Source organism: Vanessa atalanta, chromosome 2 (assembly GCF_905147765.1).
Source record: "Vanessa atalanta chromosome 2, ilVanAtal1.2, whole genome shotgun sequence".
NCBI classification, from domain to species: Eukaryota; Metazoa; Arthropoda; class Insecta; order Lepidoptera; family Nymphalidae; genus Vanessa; species Vanessa atalanta.
In genome coordinates this window covers 7430570-7456265 of record NC_061872.1, presented here as the reverse complement: position 1 = coordinate 7456265, position 25696 = coordinate 7430570, and the positions used below count along the sequence as shown (strand labels likewise).

General features: G+C 32.9%; 3 protein-coding genes across 3 annotated transcripts in view; 1 reads left to right on the top strand and 2 right to left on the bottom strand.

The window, feature by feature from the left end:
* LOC125075322 (ATP-binding cassette sub-family C member 4-like) overlaps positions 1-8660 on the bottom strand; it is a 36418-nt gene extending 27758 nt beyond the window's left edge. Inside the window, exons 1-2 of the mRNA XM_047687053.1 lie at positions 8052-8660; positions 179-424 (exon numbers count right to left, since the gene is read on the bottom strand). Coding sequence (XP_047543009.1) covers positions 179-424; positions 8052-8125 — 320 coding nt within the window. The 5' untranslated portion in view covers positions 8126-8660. The remainder of the gene's footprint in view (positions 1-178; positions 425-8051) is intronic.
* A 2741-nt stretch (positions 8661-11401) lies between these two features.
* On the bottom strand, positions 11402-12918 carry LOC125072560 (COMM domain-containing protein 2-like). Its single transcript, XM_047683187.1, has 5 exons — positions 12665-12918; positions 12509-12586; positions 12355-12437; positions 12099-12272; positions 11402-11905 (listed from the first exon to the last, which is right to left on the bottom strand). Exons 1-5 carry the CDS (start codon positions 12729-12731, stop codon positions 11591-11593), a joined length of 717 nt encoding a protein of 238 aa, XP_047539143.1. The 5' UTR covers positions 12732-12918; the 3' UTR covers positions 11402-11590.
* A 751-nt stretch (positions 12919-13669) lies between these two features.
* Positions 13670-24303, top strand: LOC125071931 (AP-3 complex subunit delta). The gene is made up of 19 exons (XM_047682373.1): positions 13670-13867; positions 13960-14055; positions 14283-14552; positions 14630-14759; positions 15004-15143; positions 16579-16652; positions 17225-17373; positions 17828-17973; positions 18352-18553; positions 18745-18916; positions 19139-19310; positions 19553-19740; positions 20130-20285; positions 21540-21687; positions 22116-22245; positions 22570-22692; positions 22950-23079; positions 23482-23867; positions 23954-24303. Exons 1-19 carry the CDS (start codon positions 13772-13774, stop codon positions 24022-24024), a joined length of 2979 nt encoding a protein of 992 aa, XP_047538329.1. The 5' UTR covers positions 13670-13771; the 3' UTR covers positions 24025-24303.
* The last annotated feature ends 1393 nt before the right edge of the window (positions 24304-25696 follow it).

Genomic DNA, 25696 nt, shown 5'->3' with positions numbered 1-25696 from the left:
TAAAAAAAAGTAAAGCGGCTCGATTTGATCGATATGACGGAGTTCATGATATTATTCTCGAAGTTTTTATGATTTGCTTGCGAAGTCAGCATGACTTCGGGATATTTTTTTGTGTAAGTTACAAGTTACCAAGCTATATTCTTAAAAAGTACTAGTAAAAAGTATAAAGAAAACTTACCATAAAATTATAAAAAGCAGGCCTACAAAGAAGCCACACATCATGTATTCGACCCAGAAGCAACTTATAATTGCTCTGGTGAGAGAAGGTTTGCCTTTTTTCGTGTGATGTTTTTCCATTTCCTTATTCCATGCTTCCTCAAGCCGATCGCCTAAGCGACCAGAGTGATCACCTCTACGAGCTTGCCATAGATCATCTAACGTTAATCCACTTTTGTAGCCCCTTTTGAAAAGTCTGAAGCTCCACCTGTGATAAGGATATATTTTTATTTTTTAGGATTGTTTAAATACGGAACCAATTTAATGCTAGAATATTCTGAACAGTGTTCGAAGTAAATAAGATCTACAACCGCGTTTAATGGCAGAAGTTTAGACAAATAAACAACTTCGACCTTGAATTGGCATGACATCATTGGCCGAGATCTAAAATAATCCGTGATGTTCATTATAGATATACATTATATTATAAGAAATTGTCGTTTTGAATATCGTCGAAGTTGTTATCAGACCTTTGGAAGAAAAATTAAAGTTGTTTTAAGAAGATAAGTAGAATAGTGTTGTATTATAAATAAAGATGAATCAAGAACTGTTTGTAGTGTAATATACAGCAAAGCTATTAGCTAATCGGACGGAATATGTTAATCTTGTTTGTTTAGCTTTACATATCCTGCCATTGAAATACATATAGTATCAGTAGTATAATATAAGTATTTCTAATCTGTAACATCGTTTTTCTTGAGCAATGTTTTTCTTGGAATTCTTAAATGTATAAAACCCGGATTCATTTATACATCTGCAATACAAGCATTATATTTGATTGACACGTAAATAATGAATACTTATCTAGACCACTGTTATTTATATAGAAGAATAACCAGTTTTACGAAAATAGTATAGACAATCTCTAACGACTTGACGTAATTTTAACTGTACAATATATGTACTTTCCTCGCGACTACTTTAACCGTGACTAGCTATCCTTCGCATGGGTGGAATAAGCGTCTACATAAAATGTGTGTATCGTAATGCATATAATATTTCTGCCATTGATTACAGCCGTATGAAAGTAGATTTGGTAGTTTTAGAGTTTGTCATGTTTGGCAGTCAGAAAGACAAGACGGGGACTTTGTTTTACAGTAGTTTTTTTTAATAATAATAATAATAAGAAGTGTAAAGGAGTTTAATAAGGGGTGATAGACTCCAAGCCAACCTCACCTGCTCGTCGTGCACCCTACTACAAACCAACGAGGCAATGGCGACCGATCGATGGCGGTATATCCATCAGGGTAGCTATCTAGCTTTTAGGCGTGAACGTCTTACTGAGGTTTAGATAGTACAACTGGCATTAACCCAGGATTTTGGTTACAGGACGGTGGCGGAAGAGTATAAAGTATACAAACGGCGGCGTCCACGGGCTTAGTTGGGAAGCTTACTGTGCGCTCATCAAATATGGATTAGTATGATGAGTTATCTTCGTCCGAATGAACAAAATTATGAATAATAATCTTTTAAATAAGCCCCTAGTTCCCGGTAGCTTCTTGGGGAATGCTGATGATAATAGGCAGTTAACCAGTGGCGCCAGGGGCAAGATGAATCTGCGGGTGGGAATCTTTATCTATCAGGCGACCAATGCTAGTCTCTTGTATTTATCTCTTCTCTTATACCTAAAGCGTCATAATTAGAATTTATTAAAATACACCGTATCGAAGGCCTTTTGAAGATCAATAAAAATTGTTAGGCATTTTTCTTTAACGTCTAGTTTGTCTAAAATGTAATTCGTAGGGCAATGAACTGCATCTGATGTTGATTTTCCTTTCCTAAAGCCATATTGTGCATCAGATAGTAGTTTTTATCTTCCAAATATTACAGAAGCCTTATTATTTATAATTTTTTCAAGTAGTTAGAGAGGGATAGTAATATCGAAATAGGTTAGTCATAATAAGTCTATATGTCCTTTATCTAGGTCCCAGGCAACTGTTGCATCAATTGATATAGGCATATTGATATTGATTATATTATTCTATTTATTTATAAATATATTATCTCAAGATAAAGACGTATGGGGAAGTAGAGCAAGGGGATGTAAAATAAATAAGTTATTTAATATCACGTTATCGTAATCCTTATGATTTTATTCCGAACGAATAGCTTTCTTATTTAACCAGTTAGCAACCATCAAAATATTGAATAACGTAAGAACCGAAGTTAGCTAGTTGATGAGTGACAAGGACGGATATATATACAAATCGACCGCAATACCAAGGCGCGACAAGTTTATAATTTATATCGTTAGCGATGGCCGATACCGATTCATTTAACTGCTACAACATTAAAATGCTTGGATTGTTCGGCACATAAAAAAATATCGTGTGTTTTTAATTTATGACAAATATTCATTAAAGTAAATTTACACCTTCATCACTCATATTTTAATGGAATGTGAGTTAGAAACACTATTTATTACTTCCAAACAGTAGGACACAAGAGTTAAAAAATATATATGGAAGATTGAACAATTGAAAAATAACTTTTCTGCACTATGAGAATTGACAATCCGCTAAAAATTGATTTTATATGTTTATGTAATAAATTTTATAAAATTATTTTTAATATCTATTACTAATAATGATAAATAAAATTTTACTTTTATTTTAATTTTTTCCTTTGCAAGCAGTAATACAACAACTATGCGTATTCGCGTAAAAATAAACTGAAACACATAAGATATATAGTATTTTTAGGTCAGTATCTCCATCGGAGATCAATTACTCATATCGGTTAGTTTTGGTTTCGTTCTTTTAATATAGACATAATAAAAGATTTAATAATATGATTCGTATATACACAGACAAATTTGATAAGTTTCTTGATGGATATGTTAACCCAAAGGCTCCAATGCTCAAATGCGTCTTTTTAACGCTAGTCCGCTTTATTTTTAAACTGATCAAGCTGTACGGACTAAGTTTATTGTTATAAGCGTTAGGTAAAATATTAGAAATCGACCTGAAAAATGTTGTGTGAATGTGTAGAATATTATAATATATATCTATTATATACTGGCTAACCCAACCCGCAGTTTCGAGCTAGTGGTGAAGAACGTGACTCAAAAGTATAGGTACATAAATGGATTCCATACATTCATTTAGTGAGGGAAATGCAATTTCTTTTGAAGTCTTAACAAGAATTTAGAACAAAACAAGCTAAACTGACTACTATATCCGTTTATTTTACAGTCATATCATCTATCTACCTGTTTCTACGGTCGCAGAGCCAAAAGATTATTGAGAGCCTGAAGAAAGCTGCGTTGTTTATATACATGTGTTAAAGAACGGGTTGTACTGTAATGACCGAAACAAACGAGTAAAATCGCTTCAAAATGAAAAAAGAAACATAAACCAACATAAACCTAAAATGTCGAACACTTATTGAATAATTTTGAGATCTTTCATTATTATTACATGCCATTTCAACTATGCACATCGTGCAATTATAAAGTTAAAGAAGTCATTCAGGCTCTCTGACAATTTAAGAGAAATAGGCTGAAAAAGACTAGATAAGTTTGATAAATCTGTTAATTCGTCACTGATAAGCTATCATATTTTTCAGTGTTATTTGAAATGTCATTATCGTGTCATTCAATAAGTAGTTTTAGTTCTAGTCTAGGATTAATAAATAACCGAATGTGATAATAAATAAGTTATATCTTTATAGTTACCATCTTTATCATTTGTTAGCCTTTATCCCATATGTTTGAGGTCGTTGCATTGAAGTTTATAACACTACTTATATTTATACGATCATATCTCATTCAAGATAATAGATCTTTACGTTTTAAACATTTTTTTTGTTTTTTTTTTAGGGCAAAAATTCAGTAAATTGAAAATGGAGACTATCTTATCAGACCAAAAAATGCTCCCAATGTATTATAAACGTGTATTACACTAGCATCTATAGTTTAACTAAAAATTAATAGATCGTTAATCGGTAGTAATTTGACAGGTGCCACTTGCATAGTTTTAGTGCTAAACAGTATTTATAAATTAATTGTAATGCTATGTTCTTTTATTAAGATGTCAAGGCGAGAGAAAAATCAATATTACCTATATGGATCTGGCATTGATTGTGTAGAAATTTATCTTATGTAGTTCGTGTTCTTTGTTTTAAATAATAAATATATAGTCTTTGTTACAATAACATACAGTCGGCTTAAATTTATAATTGTTTAAAAGTTAAAATATTATCACAACAGTTTATAATATAGACTTTATATAGATTGCATACATCGTCGTGTTAACCACTTTGACCCACTTAAGTGGTGACTGGTGATGACAATGCTTTTATCTCCGTAAACATTCCGCTTGTCGATTGATCATACCAGTCATTGTTACTATATAATAATTTATAATGTCATGCGGAATTATTACATAAGCATATTACCACAAGTATAAACATTCAAGTTGAATTTCAACTTGATTTTACAAGTTTACAAAACCAAAGTTTTTCCGAAAACATGAGCCGTTTTCATATTTGTGTTATCTATCCCTATACCTAGTTCTAGTTGTGTCTCGTGATTTTACCAGCTTTAAATGCAGAACATACCTAGTTTCATACAGTGTCACTCTGTATTACGTTTAATAGTTACTGTTCTATCTCAAATCTAATCTCAAAGGTCGTAGAGCGAAGGTACATAACCAATAATCTTCCTTAATAAACAAGCTATTTAAAACTGAGCTTTATTCATTCAAACGTTACAAACCGTCGAGCTTTATAATATACTTTACCGTTCAATACAATTACAAATACAAACTGTACCTACCTACCTTCAATACAATGTGCACAAACATTCATACACTTCCCAGCTTCGAACAGGTAATATCGGGGTGCACCTGCTTGAACTGAGCCAATCCATCGTACCGTTAGCAACATAATATATCATGCAACATGTTTAATATAAAACTTTTGGGTAAAATAAAAAAATACAAACTGAATATTTATTTAAATAATTCACTTAAATATAGTGGATTTCGTTAGGAATAATAATTTGTCAGAAATATATTGAAAATACATAAATATTTTTTTAAACTTAAAAATGAACGTTGACTTACAAGTATCTATGAAAGATTAATCCCGAACTTATTAAGTTATTTAAAAAACTATTTTCAACTATTTTTTTTTTAATATTAATTTATTTATTTATAGACTAAACCCTTTCGGGTGAATAAATCTTTAACCTTCATCAAAAATTAAATTCATCAGTTTAGAAAAAGGTAACAAACGACATTTTTATACTATTTATTTTAACTTCAGTACATCGAAAATTTACGTAATTTATTTTATTGTATAAAAGAGATAAGATATTTTCACATTAAAAAACATTAAATTAATGAGTATTCTTATTTATACGTAATTACTTTTATAATTAAATTTTACCCGATATCGGGGCCTTTGATATTTATTTCTTATATCTTGTTTGGAACTTTGCAAAAAAAATGGCAAGTTTCCAATGACCTGCAAATTACACGAAATATCAGTGTGTGCGGTAACACTGGTATGTATCTATTTGACAACAATTGAAATACTTTATGTATGTCATTTTTCAACCTAGGGGCGGTCCCTCGCCAAGAGCATTCGCCTGTTTTGTAACAGACGATTATGTTTTGATACGATTGCGATAAAGTGATAATCAACTGGCGCCCTGATTCAAGCATTACAGAATTAAGTGAGAAGAATTGATCTTTACAACAGAACGCAACCTATAATGATACAATTTGTAACATTACATAAGTGAGCGAGAAGATTCGAACAATACAGATTCAAATCACTGCAGAAAAAATGCTCAAAATCGAAGTTCAGATTATATTTTATATATACATTAGAGGCGATTGCTCGTCTGTCAGTGAGGCAGTACTGTAGCGTCTACAAAATAATCGTTATTGCAGTATATATATTATAAAATCTTTAAAACTTATTTAATTTCAATTATATATATTTTTTTTAATTCAACTATTTTTCTTCTTACACATATGCATAACTAGATGAAGCCGCAGCTTTAACCGCGTGAAATTTATTAAACTTTATAGCACGGAAACCTTCATCCCCTACTTACCCACTACATATACAAACTACCACTCCATTGATTGATTTCCCATACAAACTACCAACCTGCCAAGTCACACCTTTAAGGGAAGATTTTCGTGGTAAATATTAACCAATGTCCTTTCCCGGGGTTCAAATTTTCATACCAAATTTTATCTAATTCGGTTCAGCGGTTTAAGCGAGAAGAGGTAACAGACAGAGTTATTTTCGCATTTTTAATATTAGTAGGGATAAATTCGCCCACAGAAGCAACCTAAAAATTTAAGGTAGATACTGAATACTGGGTTAAATCAGCATCTTATATCTTAGCCTCTAATTTATACATAAATCATACCCAACAGTATCGAGGAACTGTTTTATCCACATGCCGACTAGGATATGTTAGGAATCGGGTCATTTTTACACACTGGTTAGTGGATCATTCCTCTTTCCTGATAAACTGATTAGTAGATTCTAGGAACATGGCCTGGTGACATTCTAGCCAACGAATAGAAAATATATTGCTACGAATAGGCGTAACTAATTAGAAGTTCAAAATCATTATAATTTCTTTGATTAGTGAGGTCACGAGACGAGATATACGAAAATTTAAAGATGAATAAAAATAAAATATAATTTATAAATATTTTTTGATTTCGTTGAAAACGTGGATCGTGAAATATTCGATTTAACTATAGCTGTACTATACGAATTTTGTAATGTCGTATCTAATCCTTATAATTTAAAAGGTTAATAGAAAGAGACTTTCTAGGGCTCTGTTACTATGGAGTTACTATAGGGATCATTCCTTGCACCTTTTCGTCCGTCATTTTGTAGGGAGCAACCGTCAAATAGTATTATTAGCAAACGATAACGTATTTTACATAAAATAAAATATTAAAAATTACAGTAAACTGTAGGAGATAGTTGCTGTCAATTTATCACACCAAACGTATACATTTAAAGGGACTGTACTAGTCAATGATCATCAAGCAATGGATAACATTTTTATTTTATCTAAATAGATTTAATAAGTAAAAAGAGTAACTACGAGTTTATCTGCTTTTTCTCGATAAAATTTACATTTTAATCAATTCGAAAGCTTAAAGGTCAAATTTAATACATTGTAAAATAACTTAACCGGTCTACTGCAATTACGTACTAAGTAGGCTATATATGTATATATATTCAATTGATTGTTTATAATATGTCATAACTATAAACATTCGAACAATTCTAAGCGAACAAATTAGTCTTATGTTAAATAAGTGCTGTTGCGTGAGCTAGACATGCGAGGGTACAATAATTTTGATAGGAAATTCAAATTGGATAGATTATTATTAATCATTTCTCCAAATTATTTAAAAAGATAATTTGTATTTTTAATAAAAAATATTGATTTCATAAGCGCTAGCGCGTCCTTGTATGAGAAAGGAGGAAAACAAAGGATTTAAAAAAAAATATATATAATAATGACGACCAATAATATCTTAAATCATAATTATGTTCGTATCTTTTTTATATTATCAGATTCGAACTTACAACACATTTTGATGCTAATTAAGCTCTAATAAAACGCTAATGCGACGCATATTTCAAATAATGATGTGAAAAAAATATTGCTTTTATTGTCATGGTTGATAAAATAATTATAAAAACCTATACTTAATTTTATTCATTGTATGTTATCAAATTTTAATTTAAAAAGTACGAAACACTAAATATCATATTTTGTGATAAAATAATAACTCTTTTTATAATAAGCAAACGTCAAGTTGAAACAAACCAAGTTAACTCACCATAAAAATATTTTTGATAAAATATTGGCGTTATCATGAGGATTTTTCTCTTTCAGCACTACTTTTGAATCCATGTTGTATGGTGTATTTTTTTAAAAAGTATTACAAAAACAGGATTTCTATTTATATATATTTTTGTTATTTTCACCAGTTGACCACTACCAAAATAAGTACACAGGTATTAAGTACATTAATTTATGTTGTAAACAGCAAATTCACAAACACTTTATTTTGTATTCACATCAGAGATTTTTGAAAATGAAGGTATGTTTTTATTTTTTAAATAAATCACTATTGTTTGCGGATTAGTTCTGCGAAATGTGATGGAAATTTAATAGTTTTTAGAGGATTCCACGAAAACTGACCACACTGTAATGTCGCCCAGACCACGTCTTATTTCACAATGTTGACGAAGTTCCATTCATTATTTATAATATGTTTACGTAATAATAATAAGTACGACAAATTTTTAAAGTCAAGTATGGGGATTATATCACAGAAATAATGTTAAGTAGCGGGCCGGTCCGGATGAACCGGTATATGTGCACGGCGCCACTCTGGCGCTCCGGCACTAAGTCACTGACGAACTGACGGACCGCGGGCGGGAGCGGAGTGCCGCTCACAATTCACATCTCTCGCTCTACGCTTCCACATGATCCCGGTTGTTGCTGAATCATTGGCGCTGTAAATAATTATAGATGCTTGCCTCTTAAAATTCATTGTAATGTGTGAGACTGCGACATACATTTATCTAAAACACCAAACTAATTCAATAAAATAATGGCTTTACAAACACACTAAGATACATAAAGATTACTTACTGCAGACCTGTGAAAGTTACGAAAAATAAAACATTGTATTTTTATAATATTCTTAAGAACATTGGGGAAAAAGTATATAGTAGGTACCTACTTTAGAAAGCACTTTATTTCTTTTTAGTACCTAATAGTAAAAAAAAAATCTGGGGGTAATGACCTTTGAACGTCGTCTTTGAAATCAAGGTTGAATTCAATTACATAAAATACCTGATTTGAATGCTCTATTGAATCTGATTAAAAATTTGCTCTAGCGAGAGCTTGAATGGTTTATAATATTCATTATGGACTTTCGAAAAAATGCAAGTAGATATGAGTAGTTAAGTGTAATAATGTTGTGTTATAAATAAACATACCTATATTAATCAAGCACTGTTAGTAGGTAGTGCACATTATAGCTAAGCTATTAGCAAATCGCATGGAATACGTAAATCTACTTATCTATTATCTCCTGTGTTTATCTTCATTCCTTTATTGGAATAGGCTAAATTTTGTTCTATAAATACCGATACTTTAATTTATAAAGAATATTATCATTATATCATTTATTACGTAAGACGATTTAGGGAGGCACCATGTCTTATGTTTTCTTACAAGGGGGTGGGAAGGAGACTCGATAGTTCTTACGTAAGATAAAAAAAATGCGCAATGTTAAAATTATTTATAAAAGGTTCGATTGTCGAGATTCGCTCGAATGCGTTTTTTTTATATTATAGAGGACAAACGAGCAGGAGGCTCACCTGATGGAAAGTGATTACCACCGCCCATGGACATTTGCAACACCAGGAGGGTTGCAGGTGCGTTGCGTATAGGTATAAAACGATATTTCCATTACCATGACAACGGGCGGACCAAAAAATAAATATTATTAGTACCTTTGAAATTACGAATAAAAATTAAAAAAAATTGATTCTTTGCAACATAAACATTAAAATAAACCAAACGTGTATTCATTTTTTCCTTTAGATTCTTACGTAATAAATATTAAACAGGGGGGAGGGGTCGGCCTATTTTTATTTTTTCTTATAACAGGGGGGAGGGCGTCAAAAACAAGCGAAAATAGCCTTACGTAATAAATGAATGGCCCCTAAGTACATGCAAAATCGTAAGAAACTTCATGCAAATAGTTATAAACTTATATCAATGAAATTGTACAACAAAAAATACAAAATTATAACTATATGGATAAAAAATAAAACTTTATACATACGCAGCTACCTCCCTAATTGTCCGAAACAAAAACAATATGACACAAAATAGGGAACCAGATATAATATTAGAAAATAGGGAAAACTTTCGAAATATTTTCACTTTAAATAGTTTGTATCACATGCATTTATGTATGTATATTTATTTAGGCTCGGATTTAACCAAGCAAACATTGTAGACCGTTTTCCTATTTTAATCCTGCGTGCAGACTGCAAAAATGCTGGATGCCTCGCCGATTAAAGGTAAGTCTTGGACCAACAATAAGGCGCCCAAACAAAACATGAGGTCAACGTTTAAAACTTGGGCACTTGGTTAAATGTTGGGCACATTTAGCCTCTCAAAATAAAGCTATCTCAGATTTAAAATAAAATGGTCAGCATTAGTACAATATCTATAGCCAATTTCAATCGAAATAGGAATAAAGATAAACAAACCTTAGATTTACGTATTTCATGCGATTTGCTAATAGCTCAGATAAAAAACAATTAAATAAATAAATATAAATAATGAAATATTATTCACTACTAAGATTTTTTGATTAAGATATCTTTAATATACAACACTATTAATCTTAACACTTTAATTTTACTTCCAAAGTCCCCATAACAGTTTCATCGAAGTTCAAAACGCCATTTTTTTTTAAATCAATAATGTATATCATTAATTAAGCTCTCGACCAATTACTTCGCGTCAATTCGCTGTCAAATGTTGTTTATTTCGCTTTTGTCCCCTTGTGATTGGAATAGGCTATAAAGATTTGGTAAACTTTATACTTTTCTTATAATTTCAACCAGGAGGTTGGACACCAACTTATTAAGTAAATATTGTTTTTAATAATCAACTATTTTGTTTTGAAGATGGGCTTGTGCAGAAATATTTTAGAGAAAAAGTCAAGAAAATGCGTAGGTACGAGCAGCGGTTTATGTGCCCTGATTTCCCGTATTACATACTACAGGAAATTCAATAATTGTAATTCGTAATTTTGATGATTATGATTAAACGCTGTATTTCACAATGTATTAACATATAAAACAAATAAAGACGTAAACTCTTACATATATATTATAATATTATAGTATGTTGGTGCTCATTAAGTTGCAACAAAGATTACATTAACTAACACATATATTATATATGTGTATTTTTGTTATTATTCTTATTATATATTTTAGTATAATTTTTTGAGTTGTTTTAAGGAAAGGGTCATGTAATAAATATTAGTGTAATGATTAATAAACATTTATTGTTTTAAAATATAATAACTATTGTTTGTCTGTACATATAGATTAACTATATAATTAAGGTATTTTAAATAATATTTATATATATTGTGAGATGGCTAAATCGAATGGCATCCCAATGGTCAGTCATCTCTGCCAAAAGTAAATTGTATTGTAATGCTAATAAACACTGGTTCACTAATCCTTTATCTCAACACAACAATACATCAGTATAGGGGTTGAAGCACTAGTGATGTATTTGTATAAAATTATCTAGCCATTTGATACAATTAAATTATAATGCCCTTTGCACTTTTCGGACATGTTGACTTTTTGATTCTTTAAGCGCTTCCTCCAACCTATTTGTGAGGTGGACTAAGTTGGGCAGATCAGATTGAAGAAGGACATGGTTTATTACATGCTGACATTGACTAGCTGTCTTAGCGTCTTGAACTGAAGACACAATTTTCATTGAAGATAAACCACTTTTTTGCTTTAAAGTTTCATGTCTAAATTCCTCTTCACTTTGACTAAAGTTTTTAGGGCTTGACAATACAAAATCCATGGCAACCATGGGCTTTACTTCATCCATTGAACTCTTTGAAGCCACCTGAAGTGAAGTATTTCAATCAATTTTATTAGCATTAGTAAGAATATGTGTGGAAATTTATTGATAGATCAGAATATATTCAAAATCTAACTCCACCAAAATATATTATAATTTGATTAGATGTTGAATTGAATTAAAAAGGTACATGAATGTCATATATATATATATATATATCTGTTGTTGTAAAATCTACCTGCACTTCAAATCTCCAAGTAAGATCTTGATAACTTGGATCTTTTTGTTGTAGCAAATTTAATGCTTCTGATAATTCTCTTTTCTTAGCATTATATAATTTCACTAAAATTTGCTGTTGTTCTTGAGAAAACCCTGCTATAGCCAGTGAAGACCTAAAGTTTGGTTCTGACAGCTGAAATTATTTAAAAGTATTTGTTTTTAATAAATATTACAAAAATACTTTATTTTTTTTTCTAGTTTAGTTTTTCACCTACATTATGTTTACATCCTTCCACAATTAAATAAGCCAAAGCATAAATAAGATTTTGTACAACATTCACCGGAACATCCAGTTTTTCTGTAAAATAATATATAGTTAATATCTAACAGTAAACAAGAAGCAAATATAAACACATATACATGTTCTACCTGCAGCAATGCCATATTTTTTTTCATTCATCCCATTATTTAGATAGTCAATAGTAAGTTTGCAAAAATCAACTAAAACTGTAATGCAAAATATATAATTAATTTATTTACATTTTATAACATGAAAATATTTATTTTATAACTTATTATTATAACCTTGAGTAGAATGTTGATGAAGTAAATTCAAATGTTCTTTTTGTAACTCACTCAAAAAAATTATCATTATGGAATGTTTTAAATAAAATGCAAAGTATTAAACTAACAAATTATTTTCGAGTAAAATTGTCAATTTTTAACAAGTCAGTATTTACCACTCTGTTATAAATCTACTATTAATAAATAAATAAAACATTTCAAGAATTTCATTAGTGACGTAAATTTTTTATAATATAAAAAATTAAGAGGTAAACAACTAAACAAGTTTTTATTATTATGCTGTCGTCAAAGATTTTTTTGATGTTTGACATCTGACAACTTGAACTGACATTGTCTTTTTTTGCCCTTTATTGAGTCTGTTCTGTACAGTAAGGAGAAGTATCTCATATAGAACTTATTTTACCTGCCTACCTAAATATAATAATAGTATAAGGGCTTATTGCACATATTATAAAAATTGGTACGCAATAAATATATTCAAGCCAAGCCATATAATAGGTAAGCGAGATAATAGAAATGGTAGAGATGAATGTGATCGTTATCGATCGAGGTCATTCGAAGTGCTCTTATTGAAATCCCAGAACTGAGCAATTTAAATGCTGTCTTGAAAGTACATGCTCAAAACAATAACTAATTTAATTCGAATTTTTACATAACGTTAAAAATGTGGTTTAATTTTGTTCATATAAATTTGATTTTGTCTGTCCCAACAATATCACTAAACTAAAAACACCAAATAAAAACAATATTTATTCAAAACATTTAATTTTTTAGCTAGCTTAGCTAAGTTTTTGATAGTAAGCCTCTAATCTAATAATTCGATATGGCTTATGATCAAGGACTTAGAATATTTTATTTACCCGTTATGTGCCGAATCTTGTTTTATGAATTAATTAACCTTACAGGATTTTATCATTTTAAATAATTTGAAATTATTCAAAGTTACTAAAACTAGCAACATTTGAGCCAACATTGCATGGACGAATTTGATAGATTGTCAGTTTAATTATTTCTTTTTGACATTGTTCGCTATTTCTTCATTTCTCTGTTATCATTTTAATATTTTGAGGTTTATAAAGTTATGAATACAGAAAAAGAATATTCAACATGGCTTTGAAAAAGGTTAAGGGTAACTTTGAAAGAATGTTTGATAAAAATCTCACCGATTTAGTTCGTGGGATCAGAAATAACAAAGATAATGAGGTACATATTATTTGTTTTATATCAATTATTATTATTTAAAAAACAGAGCAAATCACAATTAATTTAATTAAAAATAATCTTCAAACTTCTAGGCAAAATATATAGCGCAATGTATGGAAGAAATAAAAGTAGAGTTGCGACAAGACAATATCGGAGTGAAAGCTAACGCTGTCGCAAAACTAACATATGTAAGTAACAAAGTATACTTACTGCCGTGAATTGTTATTCATATATAAATACATGTGATATTTACTTAGATTATCTAATTTATTGACTCTATCGAATTATTAGATTAAAAAAACTACAAATCATATTCAACCAATCGCGAAACGTACTATTTATTTAATTTATTATAAATATTTAATTAATAATAATATGATTTTATCTTTTTTATTCTTACTAATTAATTTTTCAGCTTCAAATGTTAGGATATGATATATCATGGGCGATATTTAATATAATAGAAGTGATGAGTTCTAACAAATTTACTTTTAAACGAATTGGATACTTAGCTGCTAGTCAATCATTTCATGCAGATTCTGAATTGCTTATGCTTACCACAAATATGATAAGAAAAGATCTGAATGCTCAAAATCAATATGAAGCTGGGCTAGCACTCAGTGGTCTCAGTTGTTTCATATCCCATGATTTAGCAAGAGACTTAGCCAATGACATCATGACACTGGTTAGTACATATTCAATTAAAGAAAATAATCAAATACCTTTCTGCAAGATAAATAGATGATATATTGTATATTTTAGATGAGCTCAACCAAGCCATACCTCAGAATGAAAGCTGTGCTAATGATGTACAAGGTATTTTTAAGATATCCTGAAGCCTTAAGACCAGCTTTTCCTAAATTAAAAGAAAAATTAGAAGATCCAGATCCTGGTTAGTATTGTTTCATAAAAGTTACAGCCCTTGAAGATCATTTTAACACATTGGGGCAAAATCTCAACTAACATAATAATAAGCAGGTAACCTACAGTGTTGCCTTATCAATGGGCATGAAGGGAATTATAAAAACAGTTAGAATAAGATTTCAATTTAATTTATCTCATAAAATACACCATATGTATAATGTATAATTCAGGCTAAAGTATAATCTGATATTGTGTGATTTCTACAACAATAGGAGTCCAATCAGCAGCTGTTAATGTTGTCTGTGAATTAGCAAGAAAGAACCCCAAAAACTACCTGTCCTTAGCTCCGGTATTCTTCAAATTGATGACAACATCAACTAACAATTGGATGTTGATTAAAATCATCAAACTGGTAAGTTGACTGAATTATTTGGTCTGAGAATGTATATTATGTAGAATGACTATTTCTATCTTAAATAATTTTTAAAAATAATAAACTAACAATTAAACTTAAAATCCATCTTAATTAATAATAAGTTCATAGTACAAATATAAGAATTAAGGTAATCTATAAAGTTAAAGACTGCTTTACTGAAATATAATATTAATTATACATATCTATAGGAAAGTATTTTAAATCTACTAAATGAGAATAGTTTTTATTCTTATATTTATCATTGTTAATTTTCAACTATAGTTGAATTGTATAGTTCTATTTGGATTTGATAATAATATCATTTTATCTTTAAACTGCATCTCAAATGTGTTGCCTAAAGGTGTCTATTTGAACAATGCTACTAATTGATATATAAATGTTATTATATAAATTCTTTTGTAAGTGTTATTTGTTGTTATCACATTATTCTCGAATTTATTGCCCATAAATGTCCCACTGCTGACTAAAAGGCCCCCTTTTCTGTGAAGGAGCCACTTTCTATCTTATTTCAGCATACAGAATCTCTGCTGGATAGATTCCCAACAGCATAGGTGGTTGGTGAATTACAAATTATCATGTAAAGTAATAAAGCATAATACAAGATTGTTGTGCTTGTCTCTAGATACATATTATACATGTAAATGTTTAATTACTGAATAATACTTTAAACATTAAACCTTAAAATTTAATTGATTAAAACAATATGTGTTAAGGATATGATATAACTTATGTTAACAATTTTGAATAAGCGTGGAAAAAAAATGTTTTTATGTCAAAATATTGCAAAATGTTTACAATGTTTGTCTAATACCATATTAATTCTTCACAGTTTGGTTTAATGACTCAGTATGAACCCGACATTGGGAGAAAGATTACTCAAAGCCTCATAGACCTTATTTGCAGGTATCCTTGTAACTAGAAAATGATAAGTTAGCAGCTAGTACCATTCACCACACCCCACTTGAACTGTATCGAGTAAACACATTCAGAGAGAGGCTTCCTCATATGTTGCAGCTATTGCAAGTCTTGTCGCAACATATTCAATATTAGCAGTTTGGTGTGTAAGCTTCCTCATGCCATCAAATGATGAACACATACATTGTTATTACCATTCATTTAAATGAAACATACAAAATGAAAGCAATGCCTCGAATCTTGCAATTATTCAGCTCAATTGTTAACCAACTCACACAAAGTTACACAAAATTGGCATGCCACACATTTTATATTATTTTCGCTGCTGCTAACAATGACCCCGATCAAACGAATAGGAAACTAGGAATGAGACAATATCTCTTTATCAATATCTCTATAAGTCAATACACAAGGGCTTCCCTGTATCTGTACCAGGGCTCATGATCTTAGCTCTCGCATAAGCTAGATTTATGTAGCATCATTATATTTGTTCCAGTTTGGTGCCTTAACCCCATTAGAGCCCCGACTTGGCAAGAAACTGATAGAACCATTAACTAATTTAATTCATAGGTGAGTCGGAGTCACAGATGCTTGTATACAAGATCATCTATTTATATTTATTTGGACTCTATGGGGTGAAGGGAAGCTAAAAGCGATTATGACATTATTTATAATTAATATTAATTAATTATAGGTATATTCTATAAAGATACCCGTCATTGCTAGAGTTTAGAAAGTGCTTAAGAAGCTTCTTCTGATGTTATTGTGAAAAAGCTTTATTTAATTTATCTAGTTATAGGGGATAGACATATCGGCTTCGTTTGCTAAACAAATATAGTGTTTATATAATTGTAGAGGCTAGAGGGCCGTTTAAGTCTCATGTATCACAATAAGCTATACATAGATAAACATATAGATTCACGCTTTTTTATTTATTATTAGAGCACATTTTTTTCTTATAATTGAACCTATGTCCACTTTATAGCACTGATAAAGTTGCAATATTAAATTGAATTAAAGTTATATACTTACATAGTCTTTGGAAATTATAAAAATAGACATATAGTAATTGCTATGTTCAGTGTTATTGCTTTAGAAAATATAATAATATTGTTTTCCACCCGCGCGGCGCCGTCGGTCAGCACGACAGCCATGTCGCTGCTGTACGAGTGCATCAACACGGTGATCGCGGTGCTCATCAGCATCAGCAGCGGTATGCCGGGACACGCCGCCTCTGTGCAACTGTGTGTACAAAAACTAAGAATACTCATCGAAGACAGCGACCAAAACTGTAACTACATTTTTTATTTGATTTTTAATATGACGTTATTCTAACCGTTTCTGCTTTCTGCGATCATTCTCTAAGGAAGTCTCCTTAACCCCATTAGAGCCCCGACTTGGCAATGGCTAGTCAGCCAACTGAGCAGAAATAATTATAGTGCTCAAGTGTGCACACAAAGCATGACCGAAATAAGAGCGTGGTCTCGACTCGGTGCTCATGGAATTCTTCTTGTCACCCCGCTTTGATAGTGTTCAGTGTTGTTACACGGAAGTGTAAATGAAGCAGAATATCTCGCAATATAAAACATTAATTTGACTGGCCCGACCTGAAACTTGAACCCAGGAACTTGTGGTTCGCAAACTTATAAGCTAACCATTAATAGGAAAGTCTCCAATAATAATAATAATAAATAAACATATAACTATATGGTCTATAGTTTATTTAATACATTGTTTATTTCCAGTAAAGTATCTGGGACTGCTGGCGATGTCCCGAATACTCAAATCTCATCCTAAATCCGTACAAGCTCACAAAGACCTCGTGCTGGCGTGTCTGGACGATAAAGACGAATCTATTAGACTCAGAGCGTTGGGTCTTCTATACGGAATGGTAGGCATACACAAGCAGCTTAAAGTCATCACGCTAAATATACATGTATCACGTCACTTGGTAAATAAAGCACTTATGTTATTGAATGTAATGATTTAAATAACAATTATTGCCGCGTGGTTGTAAGAGCCAATTTATTTTGTAAGTTTTTCTATCAATACCATCGACCAGTTAGCGCTGTTGTAGCCAGTCAGCTTGTCAAATCCTATTTTTACGTAATTTTTATAAACACACTGTGCAGAATCTAAATACTATTTGTTTAGATTAACTTCTCAAGCAAATGCCGACGACCTTTCATCATGGCCTATTTATTACACGATTATTTTAAAACTTTTTTTCGGATTCTTAGTGTTAAACACGGACTTTTATTCTTTAAAGGTTTCCAAAAAAAATTTGATGGAGATAGTGAAGAAGCTGATGGTGCACATGGAGCGCGCCGAGGGCACGCTGTACCGCGACGAGCTGCTCACGCGCATGATCGAGATCTGCTCCCAGAACAACTACCAGCACGTCGTGGACTTCGAGTGGTACATCACCGTGCTGGCCGAGCTCACGGAGATGGAGACCAGCGCTAAGCACGGTACGCCTCGGGCGCTAGAACTCGCGACTCGCATCCTCTGGCTCGAAGCTTAGCCGAGCGAGTGAGTTCTCCGCGATCGTAATATTAGGTCGTCGTCCTCGATCGAAGCTAGTGTGCTAGATCAACTGATACATTATCGGAGGTGCCGGTGCACGTCGCCATCAGGCGAAGGGTAACGTGTGTGTGTGCAGGCTGCATGATCGCGGCGCAGCTGACGGAGGTGGGCGCGCGCGTGGCGCAGACGCGCGGCTTCGCGGCGCGGGAGTGCGCGGCGCTGTGTGCGCGCGCCGCCGCCTCGCCGCCGCGCGCCGCCTCGCGGGAGGTGCTCTACGCCGCCGCCTACGTGCTCAGCGAGTACTGCACGTGAGTCGACACCCGTATAATGATGACGATGTTTTTTTATTTATATCAAAGAGATCTCCTGAATGTGAGCGGCTACCTTTGTGCAATGTGACGCCAACCATCGGACCATACGCTTTGACCTTTCCCTTCCCCTTTAATCGTACCGGCCCTCGTATCTTCGATCCAACTGCGACCCGACACTATGTAGTATATTGGAGGGATAACGAAACGGCGGTGTTGCAGCGAGGAGGACGTGATGCGCGAGTCGATCTCCGCGCTGACGCTGTGCGCGAGCGCGGACGCGGGCGGGCCGCACATGCGCGCGCGCGCCGTGTGCGTGCACGCCGCGCTCAAGCTGGCCGCCAAGCTGCTGCGCGCCTTCGAGCTGCGCGGCGACCGCCGCTCCGTGATCGCGGTCAGTCGATACGCACTCTTATAAAAACAATAACTATGTATTTCAAAAAGAGAGAATAAATAAAGAGTAAGCTTACATTATTTTTCTATTATGTTTGTCGTTTTTCTAACTTTAAAACTTTAAACTTACTAACTAACTTTAAAACATACTTTTTTTAGCAGGATTAAAAATAAATCGAATCACAGTAAATATTTAACAATTCATACAGCCGTTTCGTTCCCATTGCATACTCTTGTACGCAGGTCCTGCACGAAATCCTAGCGGGCGTGCGTCCGCTGCTGTGCAGCGAGGACATGGAGGTGCAGGAGCGCGCGCACAACACGACGGCGCTGATGTCGCTGGTGCTGCGCCGCCTGCAGCCCGCCGACCCCGCGCTGGCCGACGCGCCGTCCGAGCCGCCCAGCGACACGCTCGTGGACCACGAACAGAGGTATCATTCTAAATAAGCTATATAAATTTTGGGTATTAAATAGTGACCCACTCTTAAACGCCATCAATTTTCATCACCGCCAACTTAGGAAACTACTAATTAAATATGAGACTGGCTCACTCGCTTACAGAAAAACAAAGTGTTGTTGCTTGGTGGTAAAAAATCTGATTAACGGGTGATACCCACCAGGCAAGCTTGCTTAAAGTAAAACCGACCAGTAATAAAATTAAATCGATATTAATTAAAAGTCACAATATGTACATTAATCTCTGGAACTTGCCATAATATAAATATCTTAAAAACTATGGTAGTTTCTTGTCATTAAACATTAAAATATAATACAGGAAAAATTAAATCCAAATAAGTTATGTTTAATGTTTAATTTCTAGCAATGGATTGGAAAAAGATGAAAATGGGGAAATTAATGAAGAAGAATCTAGTAAAAGTTTAAGTGGTGGACTTATTGAAGAAATTGTTAGCCTATTCGAAGGAGAACTTAAACCAGTAGCACCTAAGGCCCAGAAGAAAGTACCAATACCAGCTGAGTAAGTAGTCTTATGACTTGCATTATTTATTTAGTCAATCCGAACATTCCGTTAGCCGCTACAGCTAGTATCGGAATACTTGGCGTTGATGTTTCGAGTCTCGTTCAGTTCCGCGGTCAATTGGAAGGCAAAGCCAAATTGGCATCAAAAAAGCTTGGTGTGCTCAGCAAGGCAAGACAGTATTTCACGTCGGCCCATCGTCTAAGACTATACAAGGCGCAAATTCGGCCTCACATGGAATACTGCTCTCACCTCTGGGCGGGTGCTCCCCAGTACCAGCTTCCATTTGACCGTATCCAACGTAGAGCGGCTCGAATTATCGACGATCAAGCCCTTTCCGATCTGCTTGATCCTTTGGCTTTGCGTAGAGATGTTGGATCGCTCTGCATCTTCTACAGAATTTATCACGGGGAATGTTCCGAGGAATTGTTCGGATTAATCCCGGCTGCTGAATTTCACCTTCGGACATCTCGTCAAAATTCCAAATATCACCCGCACCACCTAGATGTCCGAAAATCCACAACAGCGCGATTTTTAAGACATTTTCTGCCTCGCACAACCACTCTGTGGAACCAGCTTTCGCCGGCGATTTTTCCGAACCGATACGACTTGGGAACCTTCAAGAAAAGAGCGTACTCTTTCCTGAAAGGCCGGCAACGCACCTGCAAGCCCCCCGGTGTTGCAGATGTCCATGGGCGGTGGTAGTCACTTTCCATCAGGTGAGCCTCCTGCTCGTTTGCCACCTTATGACATAAAAAAAAAAAAAAAAAAATCTGCTAATATGAACATTATTGATAAACTCCAAGATTTTAACCCATCCTGGGCCCTAAGGATTTTATTCCACTCTAATAACTTATACGGTTATAATACGTTATCGATTCTATTCCGATCCAAATTCGACTATTCCCCAAAAAACATAAACCTCAGATTAATCGTAACTGAGGGCCAATTCTACTTATTAGTATCGGTTACGATACGAGCCCGATGCAACTTCGACCAAACTGGGTTAACGACTGAACGGCAACGATTCCGTTTTGATTCCAATATAATAAAGTGTCAGTTTGTAAGTGGAATTAGCACCCTGCTCTTTAGTTAGCTGTCTGTCACTAGAGTTACATTTAGATCCAAGTACATAAAGGTTTCATTGAATTTTTTTTAGTTATTGTTATTCAGGATAAAATCTGTTACTTATCACTTAAAAACGAACCATTACTAAGTAAAATGACTGAGTACCAAAATTTCGTCTGCTTACAGCTTAGATCTAAACCAGTGGTTATCACGAGACCGCTGGTCGTCCGACAGCTCCAGCTCGGAGGGCGAGGACGAGGGGACTGCGCTGTTCACGGCGCCGCAAGTTGACGCCAAGCCCGTCACGCAGTTCACTCCTGAGGAGCTGCAAATGGTAATCACGATGACAAATCATATTTAAGTTAACACACAGTGTATTAGTGTGAAATTTTATATGTAAATAGTTCAATTTGTTAAGTTACAAATTAAGCTACTGATCCGTTTTTATTAATCCAAACTGTACAATTAAATTATTTGTTTATTTCTGTTCCAAACAACTGCTATTTATAGTAGAATTGTATGTGAGCAATGGGTTTTCTTTTGGTAGACGGTCATTTCGCCCGTATACATTGGAACTACTCATTACTGAGTCATTAAATCATCGACCAGGAACTCTAATGGGATAGTTTACTGCAATAATCACTGTATCACAATTACTATTTTTTAAAATAAATATCTATGAAAGACAACAAACTTAGAAACAGTGTCCACTTATTATTATAATGAAGCTAAAAATTATTGTTTACATATCCAAATTTTCAGTTGCGTGAGGCGCGCAGACAGGAGCAGGCCAACAATCCACACTACCTGAAAGACGACTCGCCGCGATCGTACCAACAGGATGATATACCTATTGCTGAGATTGCGCTAGAAGTGCCTCTCCAAGTGCAATGTGAGTTCAATACTCATAGCCATTTCCGACGACAAGAGGAGTAAAATCAATACACAAATTTTACTTGTTTTGACATGGTATCGTTGTTCGACATCTAAATAATCTATGGAATTAGAAAAAGTAGTCTTTGGACTAGTGCTGTGTCATATATAAAGATCTGTAAGATTAAGCCAAAACTGTAAATCTCGTTAAATATTTACATAATTTTTTTTTTATCATGTTGCCTCCGTCCTTGGACTATATAAAGTATAGATTAAACAATAACAGACTGTGTAATCATTATGTTTCAATGTATTTTTATGCATAATCTATTTGTGATTGTAGCCAAGAGATCTGATAAGTACTTAATTACAAGAGAAAATTCGAAGAAAGCTAAAAAGGAAAAGCGGCCGTCGAAGAAACGAAAGAATAAGATAGAAAGACATTCCTCAGAATCTGATAGTGACGGTGAGTGATATTCATTTTAAATACTCCCCACATCATCTGTGCACTTATTCCCAACCTATCAAACGTGCGGCGCTTCGCAGTTAATATGTAGATATTAATACAGTCACAGATGGATTGCCGAAACCGCCAGTGGTTATGTAAAACTATATAATTTTTACCAGCATAATAAAAAAATATTCGAATAATTTTCCAACTACGTGTTAATAAGCAACAGTAAGGTGTTGGTAGATAAAAAGTTGCTCATTCTTTGCCGACAGACGGCGCGGACCGCGTGGGGCGGCCGGCGGTAGCGGAGGGCGGCGAGCTGCCCGACGGCGCGGCGCCCTCCGACGACGAGCAGTCGCTGCACGACGACCCGCACCGCGCGCTCGACCTCGACCTCGACCTGTGCGTCACATACACACACACACATAGAACACTATTTCTCACTTGATAGATTAAGTTTTATAAGTCGGGTTGGTTCTACCTTTGTAGGCAATATTTCCTCTCGTAGCTTTTGTGTTATAAAGTAAGGATGAGTGGGAAGAAATACCGCATTTCGTCTAATGTCAAATACTTTATCATAATATGATATCCTAGCGGTTTTTATGTTCACGGTGATTTCTACATTTTTTATAGTTCCTTCTATTCACCATATAAGATGTGGTACTCCGATGTGTTACATATTCGAACTTAATGATAAATAGAACGGTAATTTTCTAGAACATACGTTCGAAACTATGATAACGTAGTTAATGCCTTCTATAAAATGTAGATAATATATCGCTTAGTTATTTTTTTATATTTTAGGCCTTTGCGTGAAGAAGAATTGCTGTCATCTAGGATACAGCAGTATCCTTTACCAGAGAGCGGCTTATTGATTAAGAAAAAAGAATCCAAAAAGAATAAATCTTCAGAAAAGCGATCATCAGAAAAATCTTCCCATAAGAAGAAAGTAAAAAATTCTAAGCGTAATAAGGAAGTAGACTTAATGTTACCTGAAATTGCGAATAATAATGATCTAGGAGACAATTTACTCATAGAAACTGGAGAAGACAATGCTCCTAAAAATGATCTAACAATCGACGATGCCTCTGATAAAAAACAACGGGAGAAACTTAAGACTGAAAAACACAAGAAGTCAAAGAAAGATGTAAAAGACAAAGATTCTAAGAAAAAGAAAACTTCTAAAAAAGGTATGAATTATTCAAATAATATTAAAATACTTATGTGGTTCGTTGTTCATTGTATTTGATATTAAACGAACGAAATTTAATTCCAGATAAACATGAAACTAAAATTGGATATGAAGAAGCTTTAGGTATTTCCACGCCTAGCAAAGAAGTTATTTAGTGTACAGCATAAGCAAGTTTAAACATTTTCCAAGATCCTTGTCACACGCTCTCAGTGCAATTGTTTATTTGAACAATTAGTTATATTAGTTAGATTCATATTATATAAATATATTATAGGCAATGTTTTCATTGATCTTAAAATGAAACATGTCCATTTAAATAAACGTATATTTCTATTGATGTAGTAATAAATATATATAATCATGTACAGTTTTATTGAAAGTTATATAAATAAGACTTATGAAATAAAAGCCATTCATCTACACTTGAATACCTAGTTTTATATTTGGTTCAAAACCGTTTATACAATTATTTTGAAGTAGACAATTTCAAAAAAATTAAATTTATATTACATATAAAGAAATACCCTTCAAAAAATTTATCTGCTTTCTTCAGCATCTGGGAGAATTCAAAGACATTCTGAATTGCCACCTTTTGCACCAATGTTTTTATAAGAAATTGATACCTATAAATTAAACATAAAAATATTTGAAATGAAGATAAATGTTAATTTATTACAGCTTATAAAAATTGCTAATAAAATATGTGTTACTTATTTAATTGTGATAATCAAAATAAACGAAAAGAATATTCACAAATATCGATTAACATAATTAAAATAAATATTAATAATAATCATTAAAAATAAAGATCATTTTTGCAAATTTACTTACCAAATTAAATTTTGTGATGGTTAACGAAACCTTACTCTTTTAGATGAAGTATATAAAAAGTGAGATCAAGGCTTACATAGACTATTGTTCTGTGAGACTGATTTATTATGTATAAAGACAAACTTGAGTAAAAGGACTATTATATCGGTTTTGATCATATAATTTATATATAACAACTTTTTATAAAATATTAATCAACTTCTAAAACATAAAACTGCTCGGTAAAAAAAACTACATTCTATGATCCAAATAAAATTTTATTTACTGTGTAACCACTGTTAACAGACAAAAATAATATCACTTAGATAAATCAAAATATTAACTTATTGTACTTTAATTTAAGAATACCCATTGATAAATACATATATGAACTTCAGGTCAGTTCATTATATACAAAGGAACATAATATGTAGTACATTTTGTACTAACACACGATTATTGCGCTGATACACGTTCGAGGACACACTAAATGAAGGGTCCTATAAATTAATGATTCAGTATTTTACAGATAAAACTACATTCATAAAGTAAATGTCATTTTTATTAAAGGTTAATAACTTACAATAGAGGGTAACAACAATACTATAAACGTTTAAGAATGCTAAATAAGCTTCGAAAAATATAAATGAATCGAAAATAATGTATGATTAATATTGGCAGATACAATTACAACAATAAGCTCAATAATGAGTGTGATTACTTAGTCTAATGAACGCAATAAATAAAATTGTGAAAGATGCAAGTTTGCTGAGAACAAAAAATATGTGTTTTAAAATTACAATTGTTTGGTATTTTAATAAATTAACTACATTTTAAAGAACATCGTGCACTTATTTTCTAAGTGTAAATATTTTCATTATAAAGATAATGGAAACTTAATATGTTGAAAGGTTGAATTAACTTTAATACAATAAAATATGCAATAAATACATCAATTAAAAAAATAAATGAAACATTTTGTTTCTACTATCTACATGTCACTAATATGAATAAATA

What these genes read in the sequence shown, in the direction of transcription:
- LOC125072560 (XM_047683187.1), bottom strand. Translation starts at nt 12,731, where the DNA reads ATGATAATTTTTTTGAGTGAGTTACAAAAAGAACATTTGAATTTACTT. An exon ending in AAAATATGGCATTGCTGCAG is followed by an intron (nt 12,438 to 12,508) that starts GTAGAACATGTA and finishes ATTATTTTACAG; the next exon opens with AAAAACTGGATGTTCCGGTG. An exon ending in TGGAAGGATGTAAACATAAT is followed by an intron (nt 12,273 to 12,354) that starts GTAGGTGAAAAA and finishes AAATAATTTCAG; the next exon opens with CTGTCAGAACCAAACTTTAG.
- LOC125071931 (XM_047682373.1), top strand. Translation starts at nt 13,772, where the DNA reads ATGGCTTTGAAAAAGGTTAAGGGTAACTTTGAAAGAATGTTTGATAAA. An exon ending in ATTAGAAGATCCAGATCCTG is followed by an intron (nt 14,760 to 15,003) that starts GTTAGTATTGTT and finishes CTACAACAATAG; the next exon opens with GAGTCCAATCAGCAGCTGTT. An exon ending in AGTGCCTCTCCAAGTGCAAT is followed by an intron (nt 22,246 to 22,569) that starts GTGAGTTCAATA and finishes TTGTGATTGTAG; the next exon opens with CCAAGAGATCTGATAAGTAC.